Source organism: Talpa occidentalis, unplaced genomic scaffold, assembly GCF_014898055.3.
Source record: "Talpa occidentalis isolate TD23 unplaced genomic scaffold, MPIMG_talOcc4v2.1 talOcc4.15, whole genome shotgun sequence".
In the NCBI taxonomy this organism is placed as follows: Eukaryota; Metazoa; Chordata; class Mammalia; order Eulipotyphla; family Talpidae; genus Talpa; species Talpa occidentalis.
The window spans coordinates 26,413,256-26,436,485 of NW_023601543.1; the positions used below are offsets into that span (position 1 = coordinate 26,413,256).

Sequence of the window (23,230 nt, forward strand, 5' to 3'; positions counted from 1 at the left end):
AAAAACACCACCAGATACTGGCAAGGATATAAGTAACACTAAACTCTCATGCATTGCTGGTGGGAAGGCAAAATGGTGCAGAGACTTTTGAAGCTAGTTTGGCAGTTTTTTACAAGCCATACTATATGATTCAGCAACATCCTCCTAGGTATTACCCAATGAGTTGAAAACTTATGTCTGCACAAGTGTTTACAGCAGTTTTATTCACAATTTCCAAAAATTAGAAGCAACGACGATGACCTTCAATAGGTGAATTGATAAGCTGTACTTTCATATGATAAAATACTATTCATGATAATATAAAATGTTAAGTCATGAAAGGACATGGGGTAACCTCAAATGTATACTGCTGAGTAAAACAAGCCAGTCTAAAATGACTGTATCACCTCTGATTCCTGTTATCTATTTTGGAAAAGAAAAAACTACAGAAACAGTAAAAAGGTCAATGGTTATCAGGAATTGTAGGGGGTGGAGAGGGGGAGGAGATGGTTAAGCAGAGTACAGGGAATATTTAGGGGAGTAAAACATTTCTCTGTGATAATGTAATGATAGATATACATCACTGTACATTTTTCATAATACACTGGAATCTACAAAACAGTGGAATCTCATGTAAACTATGCAATTAGGCTCATAATTCATATATCACCATTTGTTCATTAATGATGACAAATGTACCAGACTAAAGCAAGATGTTAATAATAGGAGAATGTGGGAGTGGAGTGAAGAAGGCATATATGGAACTCTATTTTCTGCTCAACTTTCTGTAAGCCTAAAACAGCTCTAAGAAATAAAATCTATTATTTCAAAAAAGGAAGAAAATAATTAGAGGGACGTTATGACAATGTTAAAAGTGGTTTGTTCTGGTGGTGGAATTAAGTGTGAATTTTCTTTCCTTTATTTTTTATCATTTTATTAATTTATAATTTATATGTAACAGAATTCACCCATCCCATTTGTTGGTAGGTTTATTATATTTATTGATTTGCCATTGGTTTACGTTACTATATAAGTTTTAGGAGTACAGTGTTACAACTCATTATGTATCCACACCACACCACACCCATAACCATAGTTCTAGTGCCAGTCACCATTTTCAAATTGCCCCCATCTGCCCATCTTTACTACCCTCCTTTCTAGTAGCCACCATATTTTCTTCAGAGTCTAAGAATTATTTTTGTTTTGTTTTGTTAGTTTATTTGATTTATATTCCACAGGTGAGTGAAACCAGCCAGTATTTGTCATTCACTTTCCTACTTACGTCACTTAGCAGAATTACCACAACTTTCATACATGTTGTCACAAAAGGCAAGATTTCATCTTTTGAAATAGCTGAGTGATACTCCATTGAGCGTATATACCACAATGCCTTCATCCTGTCATGTGTCAGTGGGTATTTACATTTCCATGTCTTGGCCACTATAAATAGTGCTTCAGTAAACATAGGAATATATATATATATATATATATATATATATATATACACATCTCAAATTAGTGTTTTCATAAGACATAATTAATGTCTTCTGATAAATACATAGGAGTGGAATTGCTGGATTACATGGTATTCTACTTCTAATGGTTAAAACAAGCTCCATATGATTTTACATAGAGGCTGGACTAATTTACATCCCCACCAACAGTGATGAGAGCTTTTTTCCCTCTATACCCTTGCCAACACTTGTTTTCAGCCTTTTTTATATAGGTCATTTGCACAGATGTGAGGTGGTATCTCATTTTATTTTTGATTTACACTTCCATAATAAGTAAATTTGAATAATTTTTCATGTGCCTGTTGGTCATTTGTATGTTTTCTTTAAAGAGTGTCTATTCAGGTCTACTGCCCATTTTGTTATTGGGTTGTGCAGTTAAGTTGAATGAGTTCTTTATATATTGTGGATATTAACCTCTTGTTGCATGTCTGATGGCAGCAAATATCTGCTCCAAATAAATACTTTGCATTTCATTATTTTAGTGGCAGTTGTTTTCATTGTATAAAAGCTTTTTAGTTTGATATAGTCCTTTTTATTTTTGCTTGGAGTTAAGTCCCTTGCCATTGGAGTTAAGTCCCCAAAGATATCTCTGACGTTGATGTTCCAGAGTGTGCCACCTATATTTTCTTCCATGTATTTTATGGCTTTAGGTATTATACCCAAGTCTTTTATCCATTTTATATTAATTTTTGTGTATGGTGTTAAATACTGATGTTGTTTTGTTTTTCTTTACATGTGAATGTCCAGGTTTTCAACACTATATGTAAAAAGGGCTTTTCCCCCCTCCATTGCATGGTCTTGGTTCCTTTGTCATAAATTACTTGTCCAGGGCCTCCCCGGTGGCGCAGCGGTTGAGTGCTGGGTTGTGAAGCTGCCTGCAGTCTCTGCAGCACCAGTTCGATCCCCGGCTGCTTCCTGGCCACCGGAGAAGTGTCCCACATGGCGCGCAGACCTCTCCTGCCGCCAGCTGCTCCCCTCAGCAGTGTACTTCGGTCCCTCTGCCTGCTCTGCTCCCCACTCTGGCTCTGGTGAATTCTCTCATCCTCCCGCGCTTCTGACTGTACCCAGTGCTTGTATAAATAAATAAATAAATAAATAAATAAATAAATAAATAAATCTTTAAAAAAAAAATAAATTACTTGTCCATATATGTGTGGGCTCTCAGTTCTGTTCCATTAGTGTGTATGTCTGTTTTTGTTCCAGTATCAGACTGTTTTGATTACTTTTACTTTGTAATATATTCTGATATTTACATTTTTCTTCTATTCTGCAGGATTGCATTAGTTATATGGGTTTTTTTTTTTTGGTGGTTCCATACAAATTTTATAAACATTTCTTCTATTTCCTTGAAAATGACATTGAGATTTTGATAGGGATTACATTGTATCTGTAAATTGTTTTAGAAAAGATGGGCATTTTAATAATATCTGTTCTTCCAATGTAAGAATTTGGGATATCTTTCCATTTCTTTGTGGCTTCTGTCTCTTTTAACAATATCTTGTAGTCTTCTGCTTTCCATGTATAGGTCTTTCACTTCTTTTGTTTATATTTTATTCTTCATGATGCATTTATAAATAGGATTTTTTCTTAATTTCTCTTTCCTCAAATTAATTGTCTTCATATAGAAAAGCAAGGATTTTATATTGATTTTGTTTCCTGCCACTTTATTATACACATTTATTTATATTTCCAGTCGTTTTTTTTTTTTTGGGTAGCATCTTTAGGATTTCTGTGTATATTAGTGATAGTATTAATTTTACTTCTTTTCCAATTTGAATAATGTTTATATATTTTTCTTGCCCGATTGCTCTGGCTAGGACTTCCAAAACTATGTTGAATAATAGTGTTTAGACTGGACAACAACAGAACCAGATGGCTTCACAATAAATTTTACCAGGCTTTCAAAGATCTAATATCTGTTCATATCAAACTTTTCCAAAAATTAAGCAGGAAGAATGCTCCCAAACATATCTCATAAGACTGATATAACTTTGATCATAAAACCAAACAAAGACATTATAAAAAAAGAAAACTATACTTATAAGAAAGTGAAAATCAAAATCAACAAACAGCTATGAACCAGAGACACTCTATGGGGGTGGGGCATGGGGAGGGGAGGGATTGGGGTCAAAATAGGGGGTTGCAATTGTATGGGGAATATAAAAATAAAATTTGTTTAAATAAAAAGAAAAAGAAAACTATAGACTGATATCCGTGATGAGCATAGATGAAAAAATCCTATCCAAAATCTTGGAAAATTTAATGAAGCAATATATTAAGGGATTCATACATCATAAAGTGGAATTCATTCCAGGGATACTATGATGGTTCAGCATACACAAATCAGCTAATGCAATACACTGTGTCAGTAAAAGCGAAGATTGAAATTACATGATCATATCAATAGACACTGAAAAAGCATTTGAGAAGATTCAACACCCATTTATGATAAAAATTCAATAAGTTGGAAAGAACACACATCAACAAAAGAAAGAACACATATGGCAAACCCACAGCTGACGACATACTTAATGGTGAAACACTGAAAACTTTTCCCCTAAAATAAACCCATTTTAGAGTACAGGTTTGACCAGTGTATTCTTTCGTGTAAGCACAACATAATGAAGATACAGAATGAATCTGTAATCCCTTAAAATTTATTCTGTGCTCTTTTGTATCAAAGAACTTCCTCCACCACAGCCCTTAGCAAATACTGATTTGTTTTCTGTCTCTATAGTTTTTGCAAAAGAAAAAAAATGGACTTACTGAAGATCTACAAGGAGGTCATACAACTCAACATAAAGAAAGCAATTAACCCAATCAAAAAATGGACATAGGAGCTAAATAGAGACTTCTCCAAAGAAGACATACAGATGATCAACAGGCACATAAAAAAATGCTTATCATCATAGAACTCTAAATCATAACCACAATGAAATACCATTTCACACATGAGAATGGCACATATCATAAAGATCAGAAACAACAAATGTTGGCAAGGGTATGGAGAAAAAGGAACTCTCTTACACTGTTGGTGGGAATGTAGACTGATTCAGCCCATAGGGAAGGTAGTATGGAGGTTTCTCAGAATATTAAAAAATATATCCAGTACTTCCATTCCTAGATATCTACCTTGAAAATGCAAAAACACCAATGCATATGTATGTATACATTCCTGTGTTCATTGCAGCACCATTTATAGTATCCAAGTTACACAAAGTGTATGACAGTTGAGTAGATAAAGAAGCTGTGGTTATATACACAATTGAATACTATACAGCTATAAAATGTGAAGTCTTGCAATTAGTAACAATGTGGATGGAACTAGAGCAATTATGTTAATTGTCAAATAAGTCAAAAAAGGGAAAAGATAAATACCAGATGATTTCACTCATGTGGAGTATAAACAAAACAAATGAACAGATAATACCAAACCAAAGAAATACTAGAAATTTAACTGCAGAATCTAGGCTACCAGAGGGCTAGGTACATGTGTAGAGTAAAGGTGGGAAGGGGCCCAGTCTATGACCTATGGTGTAGGATTATGGACACTTTGGTGTGGGTGTGGTGTGCAAACATACATCTGAAAATGTGTATTCCTCTAAATCATGGACAGTGTTCTAAACTTATGTTACCTCAATAAAAATTGATACAATTTTTTGTCTTCAATTTCACTGATTTTTATTTTCTAGTTATTCCTTCCTTCTGTTTGCTCTTTGGTTTATTTTGCTCTAAATTTTCCACCTTTTTAAGGTGTTAATTTGTTTTCAAATATAGGTTGTTAGTGATATAAATTTCTCTTTAAGTACTTGATTGGATCCTACCAATTTTGATACTCTGTTTTCATTTTAATGTAGTACAAAATGCATTCTTATTTCTCTTTTATTTTTGTCTTCAGTCCATGGAATATTTATAAGTTGCCAGTATATTAAAAGTTGGTGTGTATGATGCTTCTTACCTTCATATTCTTTGATGTCTTCAATTTGTTCTTTTTCTGTGTTTGTGTATGTTTTCTACATTCCTTTTCTAATTAGAAAAAACAATGCATAATAATCTGCATTTTGTAGTACTTTATAAATTACAAAGAGATTAATTTAATCTTTCAACATCTGCTTGAGAAAAATATAATGCATATTTCACAGACGATGGAAACTGAGGTTGACAGAGTTGAAATGACTTGCTCAGTGCTACACAGGTAGAGCTAATTATGATACAAACACAGTTCTGACCCTCAGTTCATTATTATGAAGAAGCTGGAAATAATGATTTGAAACATAAATTGAAATTTATCTTATGGATAGTTGAAAAGAATGCTAGAGGTTCTTGGAAGCGGCAACTGATGGAGGCATTTATTGCAGTGTGTGAGTAGAAAAGTAGAAGAAAATTCCTGGGTTAAAAGGTGTGTTTATCAGCATTGTGATAGCTACTGTGTATACACAGTGTATGTATACAAATGTGTATACACATTTTTAGAACTTGGAAAAACTGATGGTGGGGAGACCATTTTGTATAACAATTATCTAATTATGAGTGAGATTTGGCTTTTCTCACAAATTTAAGAGCCTTTTGAATTCTCTTTCCAGTGACCAGTCAGTTCTTTTCTTTACATTTCTATTGATCTGTTGGCCTTTTACTCATTTTTCTTAAAAAAAAAATAGTTATTTTCTAGAGCAATTTTAAATTTACAGAAATATAAGAGGATGGGATTAGATGATAAACCCACATGGTCTGGAAATTTATTTATCAGTCATTGGTCAATTGCTTACATTTATTGTCCACAGTCTGCTAGGCCATGTGATAGAGAATACAGAATAAATGTTGCCTACTTTTGAGGATATTTTACCCCATAGGAAAATAAGACATGTAAAATAAGGCAAGAAACTTACTATGCGCTCAACTACGTTGCAAGATAAACTATAAAATTTTCTATTCCACCAAAGGGAAGGACACTTTACTTTTGAGTTGATTGGGAGTTGGGTAAGCAGGAAATCTATAAGTTGAATGAGATTGAGGACTATGTATGGTTTGCTTACCATTTTATCCTCGGCACTTGGCATATTGTTTGACAAAGAGCAAAATGCTCAAATATTTGTTTAATGATTGAATGATGTTAGAATGTATTGGCTAAGCCATTTGCAGAGACCAAAAACAGTGTATTTAGTCATTCATTCCTATGCCTCCAGGCAGCTCGAGAATGTTTTGATAGATCAGCATCTCCGACAGCAGCTTACATTTCCAAAGTAGGGAGCACAACCTTTTCCAAAAGGACACATGACATAGTCCCTTATTTTCTTACCATTATATGGAATCTTCTTACCATATATCTTCTTAACGTTATAACTGAGGAATAATTAAGATTAAGACTTCACTATCAGGCAAAGCCTGATTTGAGTCCCACTTCTGCTGCTTACTGGCTGTATGTTGGTGATTTCCCTCACTTACAAAACGAGACTAATTGTAGTATCTATCTTACTGGATCATTATAGGATCACATGTGCAAAACATGTAAAGCATTGAGCCCCTAGTAGGGGTTCTGTGCCTATTCTCTATGCCTCTTCCCTTGGTGTACGCAGAGAGGGATAGAACCTGTGATTGCTTTTAAATTTTGTGGCTTGATCAATATATATATTTTTAATTTATTTATTTATGCATACAAGAGCTGTGGTACAGGGCAGAGGTGCAGGGGGTGAGAGGATGCACCAGAGAGAGAGTGGGGAACAGAATAGGCAGACTGACTGAAATACACTGCCGAGGGGAGCAGTGGGTAAGACAGGAGAGGTCTGCCGTGCCATGTGGGTAGCTCCCTGGCTGGCTGGCTGGGAATCGAACTCTTGCTGCAGAGGCTGCAGATTGCTTCAATAGTGCAGTGCTTAACCCTTTGCACCACCAGGGAGGCCTTGATGAATATTTTCTAACAGACATCTCTTCCATTTCCTTTATCACAGATTCAGAGACATACTGTGTGTTTCAAGACAAGAAGTACAGAGTGGGCGAGAGATGGCACCCTTACCTGGAACCTTATGGGCTGGTTTACTGTGTGAACTGCATCTGCTCAGAGGTACAGGCCTTCAAGCATGTTATTTCCCAGTTTGTTCCTCTGCATGCAGAGGTGTTTTTGGTGTCCAGGTAGCCAGGGAACATGGGCGATAAATGTCTAAAAGAAATTAAGAATCATATTATAAGGAAAAATACACATAGGTCATTTTCCTCTGTGTCTTTTGGCTTGATTTTTGTGGGATCTCTGAATGTTTCCTATGGAGTGATATTTATGGTTTCTTAGCCAAATGATATGGACCTTGTAGGAGAATAGCTTGATAGCAGAAGTAGGGAGAAAAGTTCAATATAATGACTAAATTAAAAGACATAATAATTTTTGGACCTTCATTTTCAAAATTCATTTCTGGCATTTAGAAGAGAGATTAGGATAGATTGTAAGCTACTTCACTCTGAGAGGGTATTTTATGTTGTCTCAGTCAATATCTGTAATTAAGGTTGACATTATGAAACTGTGACCAATACCTGGTGGATGAGACTCTGCTTGGCTTGGCCTTAGTTCCTGTCCAGTCACTGAAAACTGTTTGGACAGATTAAATGCATATTATCTTTGTCACAGATAAAACAGGTAGCCCCACCTTCTTTTACATGGTCACTACTCAGGACCAGTGCTGCGGTTCATCTTTCTGAACAAGCTTCTGCCATTGTGACTTAGGCCAGGGTGTCTTAACCTCTGACTACTGACAGTTGGGACCAGATAATTCCTAGTTGTAGAGGCTGTCCTTTGCATTGTAGGATGTTGAGTAAGCATCTTTGGCCTCTACCCACTAGATGCCAGTAGCTCAAGCTCCAGTTTTTAGGGCCAGAAATGTTTCTAGGCATGGACAAAGTTGGTGGGGTTGCAAAATTGCCTTTGGTGGAGAACCATTGCACTGAGCTAATTGGGAAAGGGGAACTCATATTAAGCCTTCAAATTTGAGAATTCTGACATAACGACTTTCTAAGATCAACCTCTCACTTGAAGCCTCATGGAAGAACTGCAGTTCCTATCTAGTACCCAGGTAGAACAGGTGCAGTTATTTGCAAGCCTGATTCTTTTGCCATTTGAACAGGAAATTTGATTTTCAGAATTTTGACCATTTGGAAACCTAAACTTCAGGCTTCTGGGCTCTAGAACCAATACACAGCAAGTTTCCAACGCTGGCCCTGACACCTTGGACAAGTTACCTAGTATCTCAGAGATCCCTTCACCTTCTTATTTTAAATAAGATAATGATATTAACTTATTTCATAGAGTTTCAGTAAGGATTAAACTCAATAATCCAGTTCAATCACATACAGCACTGTTGGGTCAATTGTCAACATTCATGAAATGCCAGCTGCTGCTATTTTCACCATCATCAATATTTAGAGTTATCAATATTTTTATTATTCTGTTTACTCTAGAAAAGAATTCAGTATAACGCATTGAGGAGCAATCAGGTTAGACCTCAGCTAGGAGGAGTGGTTTCTGATGTGCTTTGGTGCTGTTACTTCAAGGTGATGCCACCTGGTATTGAGGAGTGTGACACATACGGAGACTCTGTGGCGTTTCCAAAAGCAACAATGCAAAATTTATTCCAGATAATATATGAGAAGAGATATCGGGTTGTGGCAAGATAATTCACATTTGGATAAAAGAAGCCTGCCTCTATAAATGGCTAGGGCAGGCATTAAATCATCTGGGGATTGATAGCTGCATGTTATGGCATGATTGTGCAGATTCTGGACCCAACACATTGGAAATGGACAGCTCACTGTTGGGGACTGAAACTTTGTTGTCACCAGGGCAGTGAAAATGTTAATATGCCAAATAGCTCAACTGCTGGGCATGTTTTCTTACTCCATTCTCTTCTTCTTCCCCTTCCCCCATAAGAACCAGGCAGGTATAAGTAACTGTTGCTTCAAATGAATTAAGGATGGCAAACCTTAATGCAAAATTGACTTCCAAAGTCTTCCTTTGTTCTAGCAATGGTTGAGAACAGTCAGAACTGGGGATCTTGTAATTGTAAATCAGACAGAGACCCAGGTACCCCACACAGACATACTAGTTAATTAACTCGATTCCAAACTTTAACTTGGCCTCAGAAAAATTTTGACTGAAAAGAGAAGTGAGGAGAGGAATCCGTCTACTGGACCAAAACAGAGTTATATAGAAACCAAGAGGCATGAGCTGGGCAAGGGTGGGTATCAGTTCAGGGAACCCATTGCTCATCCTTTCCCTTCCATGGCATTGGGCAGGCGATTATGAAGTCAGACTAGGCTCTTGGTAAAAGACATTCAGTTCAGGCTGGGGAATGATAGAGATGCCATAGAGCCAGGCCAGAAGAAGCCTCCACAATTAGTTGAAATATGGAGCAGTAGTGATCCCAGCCTTTGAAATATATGCCAGTACACTGTCAGCCAAGCCAGCGGAGGTGCTCGTGATGAGGAAAGGAGAGAAAAGTGCTGATTTCATTCAGCTGCTCAGGGATGCGTTATTCACTGTCCGGATGCATCCCTGCATGACTGTCTCCCCAACTGGCACGATCCCAGTGACCTTTGAAAGACACTCATTTTTTTTTCTTGTTGCCTTCTCTTTCAGAACGGGAATGTGCTGTGTAGCCGAGTCAGATGTCCGAGCCTTCACTGCCTCTCTCCCGTGCATATTCCTCATCTGTGCTGCCCCCGATGCCCAGGTAAACCAGCTGGCATCTTTCTTTCCAAGCCATAGGTCTCCTTCCTTCCTCCTCCATCCAACTGTCTTCATCTCCCTAATCCCCAGAAGGGAAACTTCCAGACAGAAACAACAATTGGATACTTTTGGGCAGCCCACACTGGCCCCTAAAGACTGTTTATAGCCCAAGCAGGGCACATTCTAGGCTCTAATAAGTGATTGAGTACCACTAACAGATTTTCATTAGGCTTTTAAGCATTTGAAGGTGATGTCAGTTGGGGGAAGGGAATTGTGGTCCAGAGATTTTCTGCTATAAACAACCTCTTCCCTCCATGGGCCGTGGGCACCAGGGGACTTGGTGGCACGTGTCCTACACAATTAGTGTGGGAACTGTGTCTGAACACAGCTTCTAAGAGATGAGGGGCTGTTCATAAATCAAAGGAGCTGAACCAGTGAGGTTTATGACAGTGTAAAGCTGTCTGCCTCCTCCAGACTGCACACTTATTATGCACACATTGTTGAGAGCAGCTCTAAGGGGGAGGCAGGCAGGACTTTTTCACAAGGCTGTTAGGACGTCTGCTTTCACAGTTTGCGGCTAGCGTGTTTGTCGGAGGCAGGGACTCCCTCAATGACACTTTGTTCATATCTGACTGGGGCTGGCTCCCATAACAGAGGTGTGAGAGAGAGCATGGAATGGTTCAAAACGCCCGTGGGCCTGACAGCAGTCCTAGGAAAACTGAAGTGACAGTGTTGGGATAGGCTTTCAGTCCTATAAGTTGATTGTTTCCTGCTGGGACAGAGTTCTTGAATCAGAGTCTGTGGGTGGCCCAATGGGATCAGTGAACCCTCTAAATTTGTTTGAAGTATTTGATGTAACAATGTATATGTGTAAATTCTTTAGAGAGCATCCATATCTTTATGGTATTCCTAAATGGGTGTACATGGCTCCCAAAATGTGAAAAATCACTAGTCTAGGGCGTGTGTGTATGTGTGTGTGCGTGCGTGCACGTGTAAGTAATGAAGAACCCCCAGAACTTAAGGAAACCAAAAATGTTTGGGAAAAAATGCTAGGGAGGGACTAGGAATGAGGTTTAGCGACAACTCAGTTAACTGAAATGTCACAGGAATGGAGATTTTGTTTTATGGGGAAGAAATTCCCAACCCGTTTTGTCACCACTTTTTATCAATAAAATAAAGACTACAGATTCTTTCCCAGATGACAAAAGATCATGCCATATTTTAGGTTTATCACTGTGATAATATCACTGCTGATGCTAGTATATGCTTTAAGATGTAAAAGACTGACTCGGCATATGCTCAACCTTAAAAATTCTTTTTGATTTTTTAAAAATGCATTGATACTTTATTAATTTTCAGTATCTGTCTCATGCACATTCTAAGATAAAACAAATATGTGACAATTGAGCAAATGAATAAATTCGATTTATGCTATAAGTATGAATATATGTTGATAAATTTATTGAACAAACCTGAGTGGTGTAAAATATTAGCCTAGTTTTGAGCCTAAATCAGATTTACTATTCATGTATGTGTTTATTTGCTGCTTCTGCTTAAACTGGATTACAAGGGTATGGTATGGAAGGGGTTCTGGTAGATAGAAGTAAAGTCTCTAATAAAGATATTAATCAGAACTTTAAAAAAAAATTTAAAAAATTGACTGTCAAATTGCATACCAAAAGTTCCCCCACCCACCCCAGAAGGTTCCAAAAGTGGTCTAATGCCAGAGGAATTTATTTAAACTATATAGAGATTGTTTTTCCCTGGGAAGGCAGTTGAGGCATAATGCAGACCAGTACAGAGGGTAGAGAAGCATAGAGTGGAGTATGGCTGTCTTTCACCTCAGCTGCGTAGCAGGAAGCAGTATTGAGAGAAAGGGAAAGGGGAAGCTAGCAGTTATTTTGAGAGAAAAAGAGCGTTAAAGGAATTGAGGTCATAAATCCCAGAAAGTAGAAAATTGAAAGAAATGAACACATTGTCTTTAAAGCCATTTTATGGCATATAGAAACCAGGTGTTCATTTTATTTTCCTTCTTGTTCTTGCAGGTCACTTCCATGTGAATTCATTTTTTAAAAAACAACTATTGTATAACCTTTAACAATATTTTTCTGTGGGTAGTGGTACTAAAGTTCCCCATTCCTAATATGCTAAAATGTCTTTATTTTGACCTCATTCTTAAATGATCATTTTGTTGGGTATAAAATTATAGGTGCATGTTGATTTTCCCTCAGCCCTTTGAAGATATTAATCAATGGTTTATTGACTTTGTGAATAAGAAGTGTGTTGATTGATTATAGTACTTTTGTACATAATCTGTTTTCTCCTTCTAGCTTTAAAGATTTTCTCTTTTACTTTGATGCATACGATGAGATATGTAGATATCTGATTTATTTTTATTTAGCCTGTTTAACACATGATTTTTTCACCCACAGGACTCAAATTTCTCTTCAATGTTTAGTCATTATTTTTGTGAAAGTTACCTTTTCCCTTTCTGTCTTTATTCTAATTCTCAAAGTTGGCTCTGTTGTATGTTTTTACAGCTCATTTTATCCTGTTTCTTTTAATGACTTCTTTATTTTTTCCATCTTGATTAACTCTCCATAATGATATATTATTTCACGTCTGCCCACCAATTCAGGAATTTTCTTTTCCAGTCTTTTGATGCCTACTATTTTGGTCATCTGTTGTGTCTTTTCATTTTATTTTCAAGAACTATATTTTCCTCTAATTTGTTGGTGCTTGAATTATGTTTTAAAATATTTACATGTTGGTATTTTAAAACTCCTGTTGTTGTTGTTTAGGATCTTCTTATTTTCTTTTTTTTTTCTATAAGGCATTTAAATATCATTATAAAGTTCATTTCAGGTTGTTCAAATATCTGTATTTTTTTCAGGTATAAATTCTCATTTTTGTTTGGCTTCTTGATGGCTTTTCTTAGTTCTGAACTTCCCCTTGTCTTCTAAAATTTTTGTTTAAAAGCTCAACATTTATGGAATTTTTCTCTTGCAGAAACCCTACCTTTCTCATGGGATGGTTGTTTCAGACTATGTAGTTCACTTAGCTCCAAACCAGGCTGTATATTAGCGACTCAGCCTGGCCTCCCCTCATGCCCAGATAGTTTGTATATACCACAGTTTTCTTGTGTAATGCCAGTCCCAGATAATGCTCTTAGACTGGGATGCCTATAGTTGGGTTACATTGGGCAGTCAGTGCATTTGAGGTAACCATCTTGTGTAGGAAGAGCTATGTCAGCCCCTGTTTGCCTGTGAAGAGTATGACCTTAGTTCCCAGCTTTATACAGGATAAGGTCCTCAGCTTTATACAGAAAGCCACTTGAAGACCATGGTTCCTGTTCAACTGTCTGCCCCTACAGTCTGTATCTAGTCCCATCTGCCAGTGGGACCATATGGCTTTGGTACAATTTATTGCTGTATGTTTCACAAAATTTGCTCTTGTTTCTGAGTACACTTTTGCAATTTTAAAGTTTTATTTATTGTTAATTTTACATTTCATCTCACTCTCACTTGTTTGGAAAAGACCAGGGAGTTTTCTCATGTGTTCTCTCTACCATATTGAACTGGAATGCAAATCAGTTATTCTTTCTTTCTATTAAAGATAAAACAAGAACAGAATAAAGGAATGAATTTGGGACACAGTGGTTGTCAAATTCTAGAATAAATGACTAAGGAGAATTTTAGTCTCTTCACAGAATATTTCTAGAAATAGAAAGGTGCCACCCATTTGAGATAGAATTGGCACAGTTCTGCTTTGAGACAGGGCAATGCATGTGACTCCTCTGTATTCTTTCCACCTCAGTGATTATTAGGCATGAGGGAACTCATGCCTTCAGACCCACAGGAATGTCTGGTCAAAGGAAAGGGCTCAAATTTTCTGTCTTAATTCAATGGAAGGCACGGTAATGAAAATGTCATCTCTTAAAAATAGAATATTTAAAGCCATGTTGGTGAATAACTTGTGTTCTGTGTATCAGAATGAGAAAACAAACAACTTGTATTCTGTGTATAAGAAAGAGAAAACAAATAGGGAAACCATATTCACAAGGTTTTGGTTTGACATAATTTCCTATAGTAGTATCAACTTCAGGGAACATTTACCTAGGTTGCAATGGATTGGGTGGGAGCGTTCTCAAGGCGATGCTTGGTGCTTGCCTTCCATGGAAAGGGACAAAGGAGCCATCCCTTTCTCCCATTTATTTCTCTGCTTCCCATGGCTCCTACATTTTTAACTCCCTATTTCTAAAATTTTCAAGTTTCCCACCTGCATTTGAAGTTGACTTTCAGCTTCTGCTGAACCATGGAAATCAGAGTATGCAGGCTGCTTTTCCAGAATTACCGGAAAGAAATCTATACTGATTCCTGTGAAGAACAAATGAAAAGTTTTTCATCAGTACATCTCCAAGTCTCCATGGCAGAGGTCAAGTCCTGGTCACATACCACAAGATTCTACTGGGTCCAAGGAGGATGTGCTACATGGAGGCTAGAACATTCTTAATGGAAAAGTCAATACTGCACAGAAGTCAGAAACGTCATTAAATCTATCCCAATATCTAAGCAAGACTCTCTGTTGTCTCTGATAATAGGAAATTTGTAGGAATGAAATTCTGTGTCTTTTGTTAGAGGGGAATAGAGTAATAAAACTAGGAGGGGGAGAGAAAGAATATGACTTCTTTCCTTTTGTTCTTTATATATAATTTTGTCACCAGAACTTGATGGTGACCAGAAGCATAATTCATGATATTTTCTAAGTTTTTAAAAAATAAAGGCTATTAAGAATTTGCTATTTAGAATTACTAAATTTGGGTCCTCTTTGAGGCATTCCAGCATTCCTGGGTTATTAAAGATGTTACAAGAATGCCAAAATAACTGATTTGATCCTTTACCAAAGACCTAGTTCATACTGTTCCCTTTCAGCTAGGTGTGAAAAACGGTTAGCTCTATGATGTGGTTTTAATAGGGTAAAAATCACACTGTCAAAGTGGCACCACAGTGTGGTGAGGCATCCCTCGCCCCAGTGTTTTAGATTCAAGATAAAGTGGGGAAATGATCTTTCCAGTGATGCACTAGTCTGTGTGTTCCTGTAAGTAGAAGCTGTCAGCCCTGTGCCATTTTTCTCTCAAAAGGTGCTAGGCTGTGAGCTAGCTAGCAAACATAGGTATTTCTGCCATAATGCAATATGTGCATTTCTGAAAATCCTCACAGTCTGCATAATTATATACTAAAAAATAACAGGGTTTAAGAAGAAAACACAGGATTAGAATAAACAACTTGAAACTTAATGCAACTTGTAACCAGAGCAGTAACAAGATAATCATACTAAAAAACTACTAGCATGGTTTAAAAAAGGCCACTATTTACAATAGCTAAGCTTTGGAAACAACCCAAATGCCCAAAAATAGATGACTGGATCAAGAAGATGTGGTACATATACACCATGGAATATTACTCAGCATTCAAAAAGATAAACACATGCAATTTGCAGCAACATGGATGTAGCTGGGAGGGATCATACTCAGCAAAATAAGCCAGAAAGAAAAAGAAAAATACCGGATGGTCTCACTCATAGCAGGAATCTAGAAAACTTAAATAAGGGACCAGGAAAAAGAATAACTATAAGAAAGAAAATATCAAAATCAACAAACAACTATGAACCAGAGACGCTCTGTGGGGGGTGGGGGGTGGGGAAAGGAGGGCTTGGGGTCAAAGTAAGGGGGTTGTAATTGTATGGGGAATATAAAAATAAAATTTAAATAAAATGTGGAAAAAATAAAAATAAAAATAAAAAAGGCCTTTTAGATTTCTAGTAAGTAAAAGAGTATTGTACTAAATATAGACTTCACCTTTGAAAATGGTGACATTAGCTTGAAGGAAGGGGATAAAAAGAAAAATTGAGGCCACTGAGGTAGAGAGATAAGAAATAGTGCATAAAGATTGGAGAGAGGTAATAAACACTTACAAGATAAAGCATGTAGCCAAATTGAGCCAAGGAGAACTTGGGGTGGATGGGAACAGGATAGATACTTTATTGTTTGCTGATTTCATTTGTGCGGTATTTTGCATTCAGCTGCTATCACTTGGTGGTATAAAATAATAAGTTGCTGCAAAATAATCATGTATGAACTGATGCAATTTCTGTGTTATACCAACATCACTCTCTTATTTACCATTCGCATAGGAACAAATTTAGATAACACAAATCTAAACTCCAGCAGGAACAGACTATATAAGATGGGATCGATTTATGGCATTTGGCCTTTGACAGTTGAGAGTGAGGGTTGAAAGTAATTCAACATTTTAAATTTGTTTTCTGTCTGTAGACACTGACCTATTAGCGTGTTGTTTCCCCTCTTCTTACCAGGGGAACCATTTATATAAAAAGGGATTCTATGTCCATGAGTATGTCAGTGTCTGTGATCAAGTAGACAGCATATATTTGCTGCATCTAGACTTTTTTTTTGGAGGGGGCAAAAGTTCAAGGGGAGATTTATTTTTTTATTGCTGTAAAGTACACATAATATAAAATTGATTGTTTTAAAAATGTGCAAGTCAATGACACAAAATATTCACAATGTGTGCAACTGTCACCAGTAATCTAGTTCCTAAAATTTTTCACTTCCCCAAAAAGAAAACTTTTGTCCATTTAACAGTCACTATTGATTACTCACCCCAACAAGCCTTTAACAATCATTAATCTGCTTTAATCTGCTTCTTCTTTCTATGGATTTTCTTATTCTAGTCATTTCCTATAAATAGAACCATAAAATATGCAGCCTTTGTATCTGGTTTCTTTTACTTAGCATAATGTTTTAGAGGTTTATTTATGTGGTAATAATATGTATCTGTACTTTGTCCCTTTTTATTGCTGAATAATATTCCATTGTATGGATAGACCATATTTTGTCTATCCTTCATCTGTTGATGGGCATTGTGGTTGTTTTTGCCCTTTGGTTATTGTGAATAGTGCTTCATTGGGCATTCATGTACAAGTTTTTGTGTGGCATGCGTTTTTAGCTATATTGGGTATATACCGAGGAGTGGAATTTCTGAATCATGTGGTAATTCTATGTTTACTTTTTGAGGAATCTCTCCCAATTTTTAAAGCTGCCCTATATTCTTTTTTAAAAATTTTAATCTAATTTAATCTAATTTAATTTTATATATTTTTACATCATTTTTCATTTTTGCAGAATGTATGCATTTTCATCTTGGTTATAGTCCCCATACAATTCCCATACAATCCCCCCTTATTTTATTCCCCCCCCCTCCGTAGTGTGTCTCTGGTTTATAGTTGCTTGTGGATTTTGCTGCCCTATATTTTTTAGGCTCATCTCTGAGTACCTGCTGCCTGCCATCTCGGGGTTGCTGATAATTGCTCCTGTTGCCGGCAAAATTGACCTCTTTTATCAAGATCCCCCCTGGGCACTATTACCATAGTCGAGTTTCCAGTACAACTGCATCAAAATTAATTAATTAATTGAAACCACACCTGGTTTCCATTGCTCTCTCTTCTTTCTTCTTTTCTGAATTCCATGTTCACATGCCTTGTGGACAGTATTGGAAAAAAGGTCAATTTCTTTTAAGTGGTAGCAGTCAATTAACATACTCTTTTCCTCCAGTAAGGTGACTGCAATAGCTATAATTTCAACAATGATTGATTGGGGGGCCATTTCTTTGCCTGCAAAATGTATTTGTTTTTAAAAACTCTTTTTGGGTCCAGCACAGTCCAAAAATCTGAGCATTCTGGAATGTTGCTGTCTAGATAGGAGAAGGTTTACTTTACTGTTATCATCCTCACCATCATGATTGTTCTTTCTGATTGTTGAGCAATAGACACGGAGATGTTTACTGTTGATTTCTAGACCCTCCCTAGCTATACTATCTGTATCTTTCATGGTCTTCCATGCTTTATTTCCATTATTTTCCTCAGACATTTGGTTCTTGAACACTGCAGAATATGAAGGGTTAAAAACTTCTTCAGTAAACTTGTGTCCTGCCAGGTGAGGTATCTTTGTCTCTGGTAAACCCTGGGGATTTAGTTGCTTTTTGAAAAGAATGTGATTTCCTGTTTGCATGCTAAAAGTCCTTATATGATACAAGAATAAGACTTTTGGGAACACTGTGGCTTTCCATCCTGGTAGAGTGGAACTTTTCTATTTCTTTAGATGAACATGGACCAAAGGTGACCCAAAACAAAAGGAAAAAAGGTGAGACCTCATTGAGGGATACTAAGAATTTGTCAGAAATAAACCTTATATTTTCTCTTCTCTATTTCAGAAACCTCCACCATTACTATTACATTTCTGCGTTAGTTGTTTTGCAAAATTTGTTACAAGAAACACAAGTTCATGGGGTGATAATTGGGTTTACTAGGAAAATATTTATATGGTCACATAAACTTGAGAGTTTCTGGTTTGGAGAAAGTTAAAACAAAAGAAGTTTGTTTTAATGCAAGACTTCTCAGAGCCTTTAATATATTAATATTCTTATGAATCTACAAGACAAGCTTATGGAATGCAATATTTTGAAACCTATTTAGCAGAGAGGATCCTTTTTTGGTCGCACACTTTGAAGGACTGGCATTCTTTAGTGTGTGTGTCTTAGGAAGTCTTAAAGTATACCATTCATTTATCACAATATAACAATAAGTTATTTATAATAATAAGCTATTCGTATATATGATTTCTTAGTGTGCAGAATGTTATTAGGAGAGCAGACCGTTTTAGAACAAGATCCCAAACTAGTGTTGCTCAAACATTAGGGTCACGTAAGGAGATTTGATAAAATACAGACTCCCAGGCTCTACACTAAACATTCTGATTCAGTCGGCTGCAGTGGAAATTTTGCACTTTAAATAAGTACTTCAATTAATTTTGATGCAGTTGTACTGGAAACTCGACTATGGTAATAGTGCCCAGGGGAGATCTTGATAAAGGAGGTCAAGAGAGAGCAGTCCTGGGCAAGATCTGGGAGTAGAAAGAGCCCTGTGCATTTTAGAGGTCCAGGGGCAACACAGAATTTTCTCTCTGATAATGGGGAGCATAGGCACCCCAGAAACATACTTTGCCTGTGTGATGCTTCCCTAGGATCAACCCTGCAGTAACATGTGTTCGCTGTTCCATCTGGCCGGCTTCCCGGCTTCCCCAGAGCTCCCACCCAAAGCCTTTCTTTCTGCCATCTTCCACATTCAGAGCCCCTGGCTGTCATGTCCAGAAAGATGGACCCTCCGTGGGGAGCTGCCCCTCTACCCCGCCCATTGTCCATGACTTGTTGTTGGCGAGAAATGAATGGCATTTCTCGGAATTAGCCCAGGAATTTCTGCTGATAAACAAATGAAACTCTCAAAGGGAAAAGCAATCAACATAGTTTGAAATAAAATCAGTGTTTTCAGCTTAGTCTGTTTTCAACTTAGTTTGAAATAAGAGTCACATCTAGGGTGTTTTAAGGAAAGGATTAGTAAAATGTCCTTTATTGAGCTTTCTTCCTGGTTTCAGGGCTGACCCTTAAACTAGAGCCTGCTTTTTGAGTAAGCAGAGCAGGCCATTATTACCTTCATTTCCTGTGACCCGTGATTCCAAGACCTGTCCAGCCAGCATTGTATCTGCCTCCCCCTCCCCCGCGCCACTTCCCTCTATGCCACGTTGCCTGATACCTTAAATGCTATCGTTATTACAGCTTCATCTTTTTAAATATAGATTTTGATGCCCTATAAATTCATCTATCTTTGAAAGTGGTAACTTATCTCTTACTAATCATTTTAAAATTAATCTGCATTCAGGATCTAGAAAGCAGAATTTGGTGATGGAGAGTGCTGCTGTGTATGGGGGGAGATCCTGAGGCCTAGGTACCTGGAAGAGTTATGGGGTGCCCATAGAGGGGATAAGGAAGAGTCTAGGAAGCCAGACTTTGCTCTGACTACCATCCTGCAGAGCAATCACACTTTTCAGAGTATCAAGGACAAGTTCTTTATTCGTGGCAGAAGACACAGTGGTTTGTAGGATAAGTTGCCAGCTCTCAAATTTTTCACTTTGGGGTTGTTAATTTAAAACCAATATGTTCCAGAGGTAACCAAATAGCCTTGCTTGCTATCTGTTGCCTAGAGCCAAAGCATTTCACTTCAGGGTTTTGGATGCAAAATAACTATAACCCAAAAGGTTTACCAGATCACTTGCAGCCACGAAGATAAATAACAGTCTTTATTAGAATGATTTTCATCTGATTTCTGTATTTAGATTTTTACACCGTCAGCTATTCCCTGAGTGCTTTTAGAACTGGCAGACTTAGGGTGTCAGTTATTGAAAGTTGTTCCAAAATCCACCTCCTCACAGGACTCCATTTTTAGCCATCAAAGGGGTCAGTTTTATAAATGTCTTGATGCGTTGTCTCTTGTCTTTGCCACATATGCACTGGAGACCCAGAGAGTGGGAAGCAGTTCAGCAATAGATGTGTGACTGCTGAAATAATTTTTTAAGGGTTGTATTCCATGAATTGGAGAGAGGTTATGGAGTATATCTTTAAAGAAAGAGATAAATCAGAGTTGTCTGCAGAAGGGGGAGGAACTTTGACTAGATTTTTTTCAAGGGGAGAAAGGGAAAAAGATCAAACTTGAGAGTAGAGGTTACTTTTAAAATGGAACGATAAAGTAAGTGTCCCTACAAGCTCTGATTTATTTTCTTTAACAAAATTTTGCAGCTTTGGCTTCTGTACTTTCAAAGGACTAAACCCTCAGTGATCTAAACTGAGATCACAATTCTCCCTTTATAGGCTGTTTTCCTTTATTATTTTGATCCAGGAGAAATGAGGGTTGAGAGGGAGGGTCAGGGAAATGTGGCTTCCTTCCTTGCATTGCTTTCTGGTATTCTTTCCTTTTTCTCCTCTCCTTCCTACTTTCCCTCTTTCTCTCTGTGTCTTAAATCTCCAATTTTCTTTAAATGATTTTTTATCACAGTATGGTATCTCTAACAAATTTTGCCACTTTAACCATATTTAAGTGCACAGTTCAGTGGCATTAAGTAAGTGTACATTGCAGTGCAACCATCACCACCAGTTGTCTGGAGTTTTTTCATCTTCCAAATGGAAATGCTGGACTCATTGTAGCAGGGTGGTCCCCAGGGAAAGGGGAGGTTCCAGGTTCCCTGCCCCACCCTAAGGAAGGGTGGAGCTGAGTAGGGAGGGAGAAGCTAGGGGAGACTGGGGGAAGGAAGGGTGGATGAAAAAGACCAGGAGGAGTCACATGGAGCTGAAGATGTATGGAGAAGCCATGCTTGCTTCTCGGCCTTGGACTTGTACCACAGACTTGGAGGACATGGAAGGAGACACTCAGAAAGACAGAGACATAGGTGAGAGACCCATGGTGAGGCTGACAATGGCGGCCTTTATCTTGACTTGTATTTTGATTTTGCTCTTTTCCTTCCAGGCTTGCCCTGCCCCTCCTGCCCCTTTTCCTGTGGGTGCCCACTAAAAGGTGCCTTAGTCTTGTGGCAAGCTTTTGGGCCCCAGTGGTCCTGCTTGGGTCAACCTTATTTGGCTGGGACATTGCCCATGAGGGAATGGGTAACTTTAGATGGTTAATTTGGAAACTATATTCTTTCTCTTCTCTTTATTGCACACTAATTGTATTAAAGTTCCTTGGCATTGAAGGTCTTATGCACCAGAGTGTGTTTTATCTTGATGCAGCGGATGGCAGAACCTATTTAGAGCAGGCAGGTTTGGGGGACCCAAGGTACCACACACCCTGCCCTGTAACACCATTAAATACCAACACTCTCCACTTTTTTGTCCTCCCAGCATATGGCAACTATCATTCTACTTTCTGTCCCTATGAATTTAACTCCTCTATGTACCTCCTCTATTCAGAATCACATAGTTTATTTCCTTTAGTGATTGACTTATTTCACTTAGCACAATGTCTTCAAGTTACATGTTGTAGCAGGTCTCTTTATTAAGTGGGAAGAGAATGTAGAAGAAATTTGAGAAGAGGCCAATGGCAGAGTTGAAGTGAAGTCAGGAGACAACCAATTTGAAGAATCTGGCAAACGTTGGTTATCAGAGTATATTTTTCACAGGATGAGGAAGACTCCAGAGACCACACTGTCTTGGACAATGACAGGCATGACAGGCGATAACTGGCAGTAATGACTGTGTGAAATGCTGGGTTTTGAAAGACAGACATATTCCTTATTAATGTTTCCCCAGGAACTTCAGAGAAGATTGCTGTGACGAGCTGATTATGGGCTGATTTTATCATCTTTTGGAGAAATCCATAGGGGTAGAGCTGTGTCCCAGTTCCCCTGTATTTGGAGAAATGTATTTCCAAAAGGGCCTCCTCTGAGATTGCTTTCTGAGAGAAATATGTCTGGAGCCATTTGGTTGGTTTTATTAGAAAGATTATGAAAGGATCAGAGTAGCAAACCTATGAGGCAATGTTGAAGGAAAAGTGCAATTACTGAGCCTGGTGAAAGAAAGACCAAAGGGACGTCAGCCATCTTCAGAAAGATAAATGGGTGTTAGAAGATGCTGGTCAGCTTTCTCCTTCTATCTCTAGAGGCAGAGACCAGGCAAAAATGAGCTTAACTGTAGAAAATTAGGTAAAGGGAAGTACTCCCAGGCACAGATAAAGGGAGCATGTCTTTTGAAAGCCACTGTAGTATGCAGATCAAGCTTAATGTTGAGTAAAAGCAAGACACACACATATATATCAGTGCTTACATTGTGACGCAATTCATATGAAGTTCAAAGCAGGCAAAACTAAGCTCTGTTGTTTAGGGAGCATAAATGCAGTGAAATGATAATGAAAAATAAGGCGATGATAATCCCAGAAGTCAGAACTGTGGTTACATCTATTGGGAGAGAAGGAGCCTTTTTGGGGTGTTGTCACTATCTGTTATAAGGGTTTTGCTTGTAACAATAATAATAACTCACATCCCTAAAACGTAAATGTACAACTGAACTTTTTATTTTTATTATTTTTAAATATTTATTTATTTATTTATACAAGCACTGGGTACAGTCAGAAG

The 23,230-nt window shown here is 37.6% G+C and overlaps 1 protein-coding gene across 7 annotated transcripts in view; it reads left to right on the forward strand.

Annotated features, from left to right (window-relative positions):
* Positions 1-23,230, forward strand: part of CHRDL1 (chordin like 1) — a 165,358-nt gene that overhangs the window by 76,375 nt on the left and 65,753 nt on the right. For all 7 annotated transcript variants that reach the window (XM_037512070.2, XM_037512064.1, XM_054695611.1 and 4 more), the window contains exons 3-4: positions 7,439-7,551; positions 10,111-10,204. In XM_037512070.2, the coding sequence (XP_037367967.1) occupies positions 7,439-7,551; positions 10,111-10,204 (207 nt within the window). The remainder of the gene's footprint in view (positions 1-7,438; positions 7,552-10,110; positions 10,205-23,230) is intronic.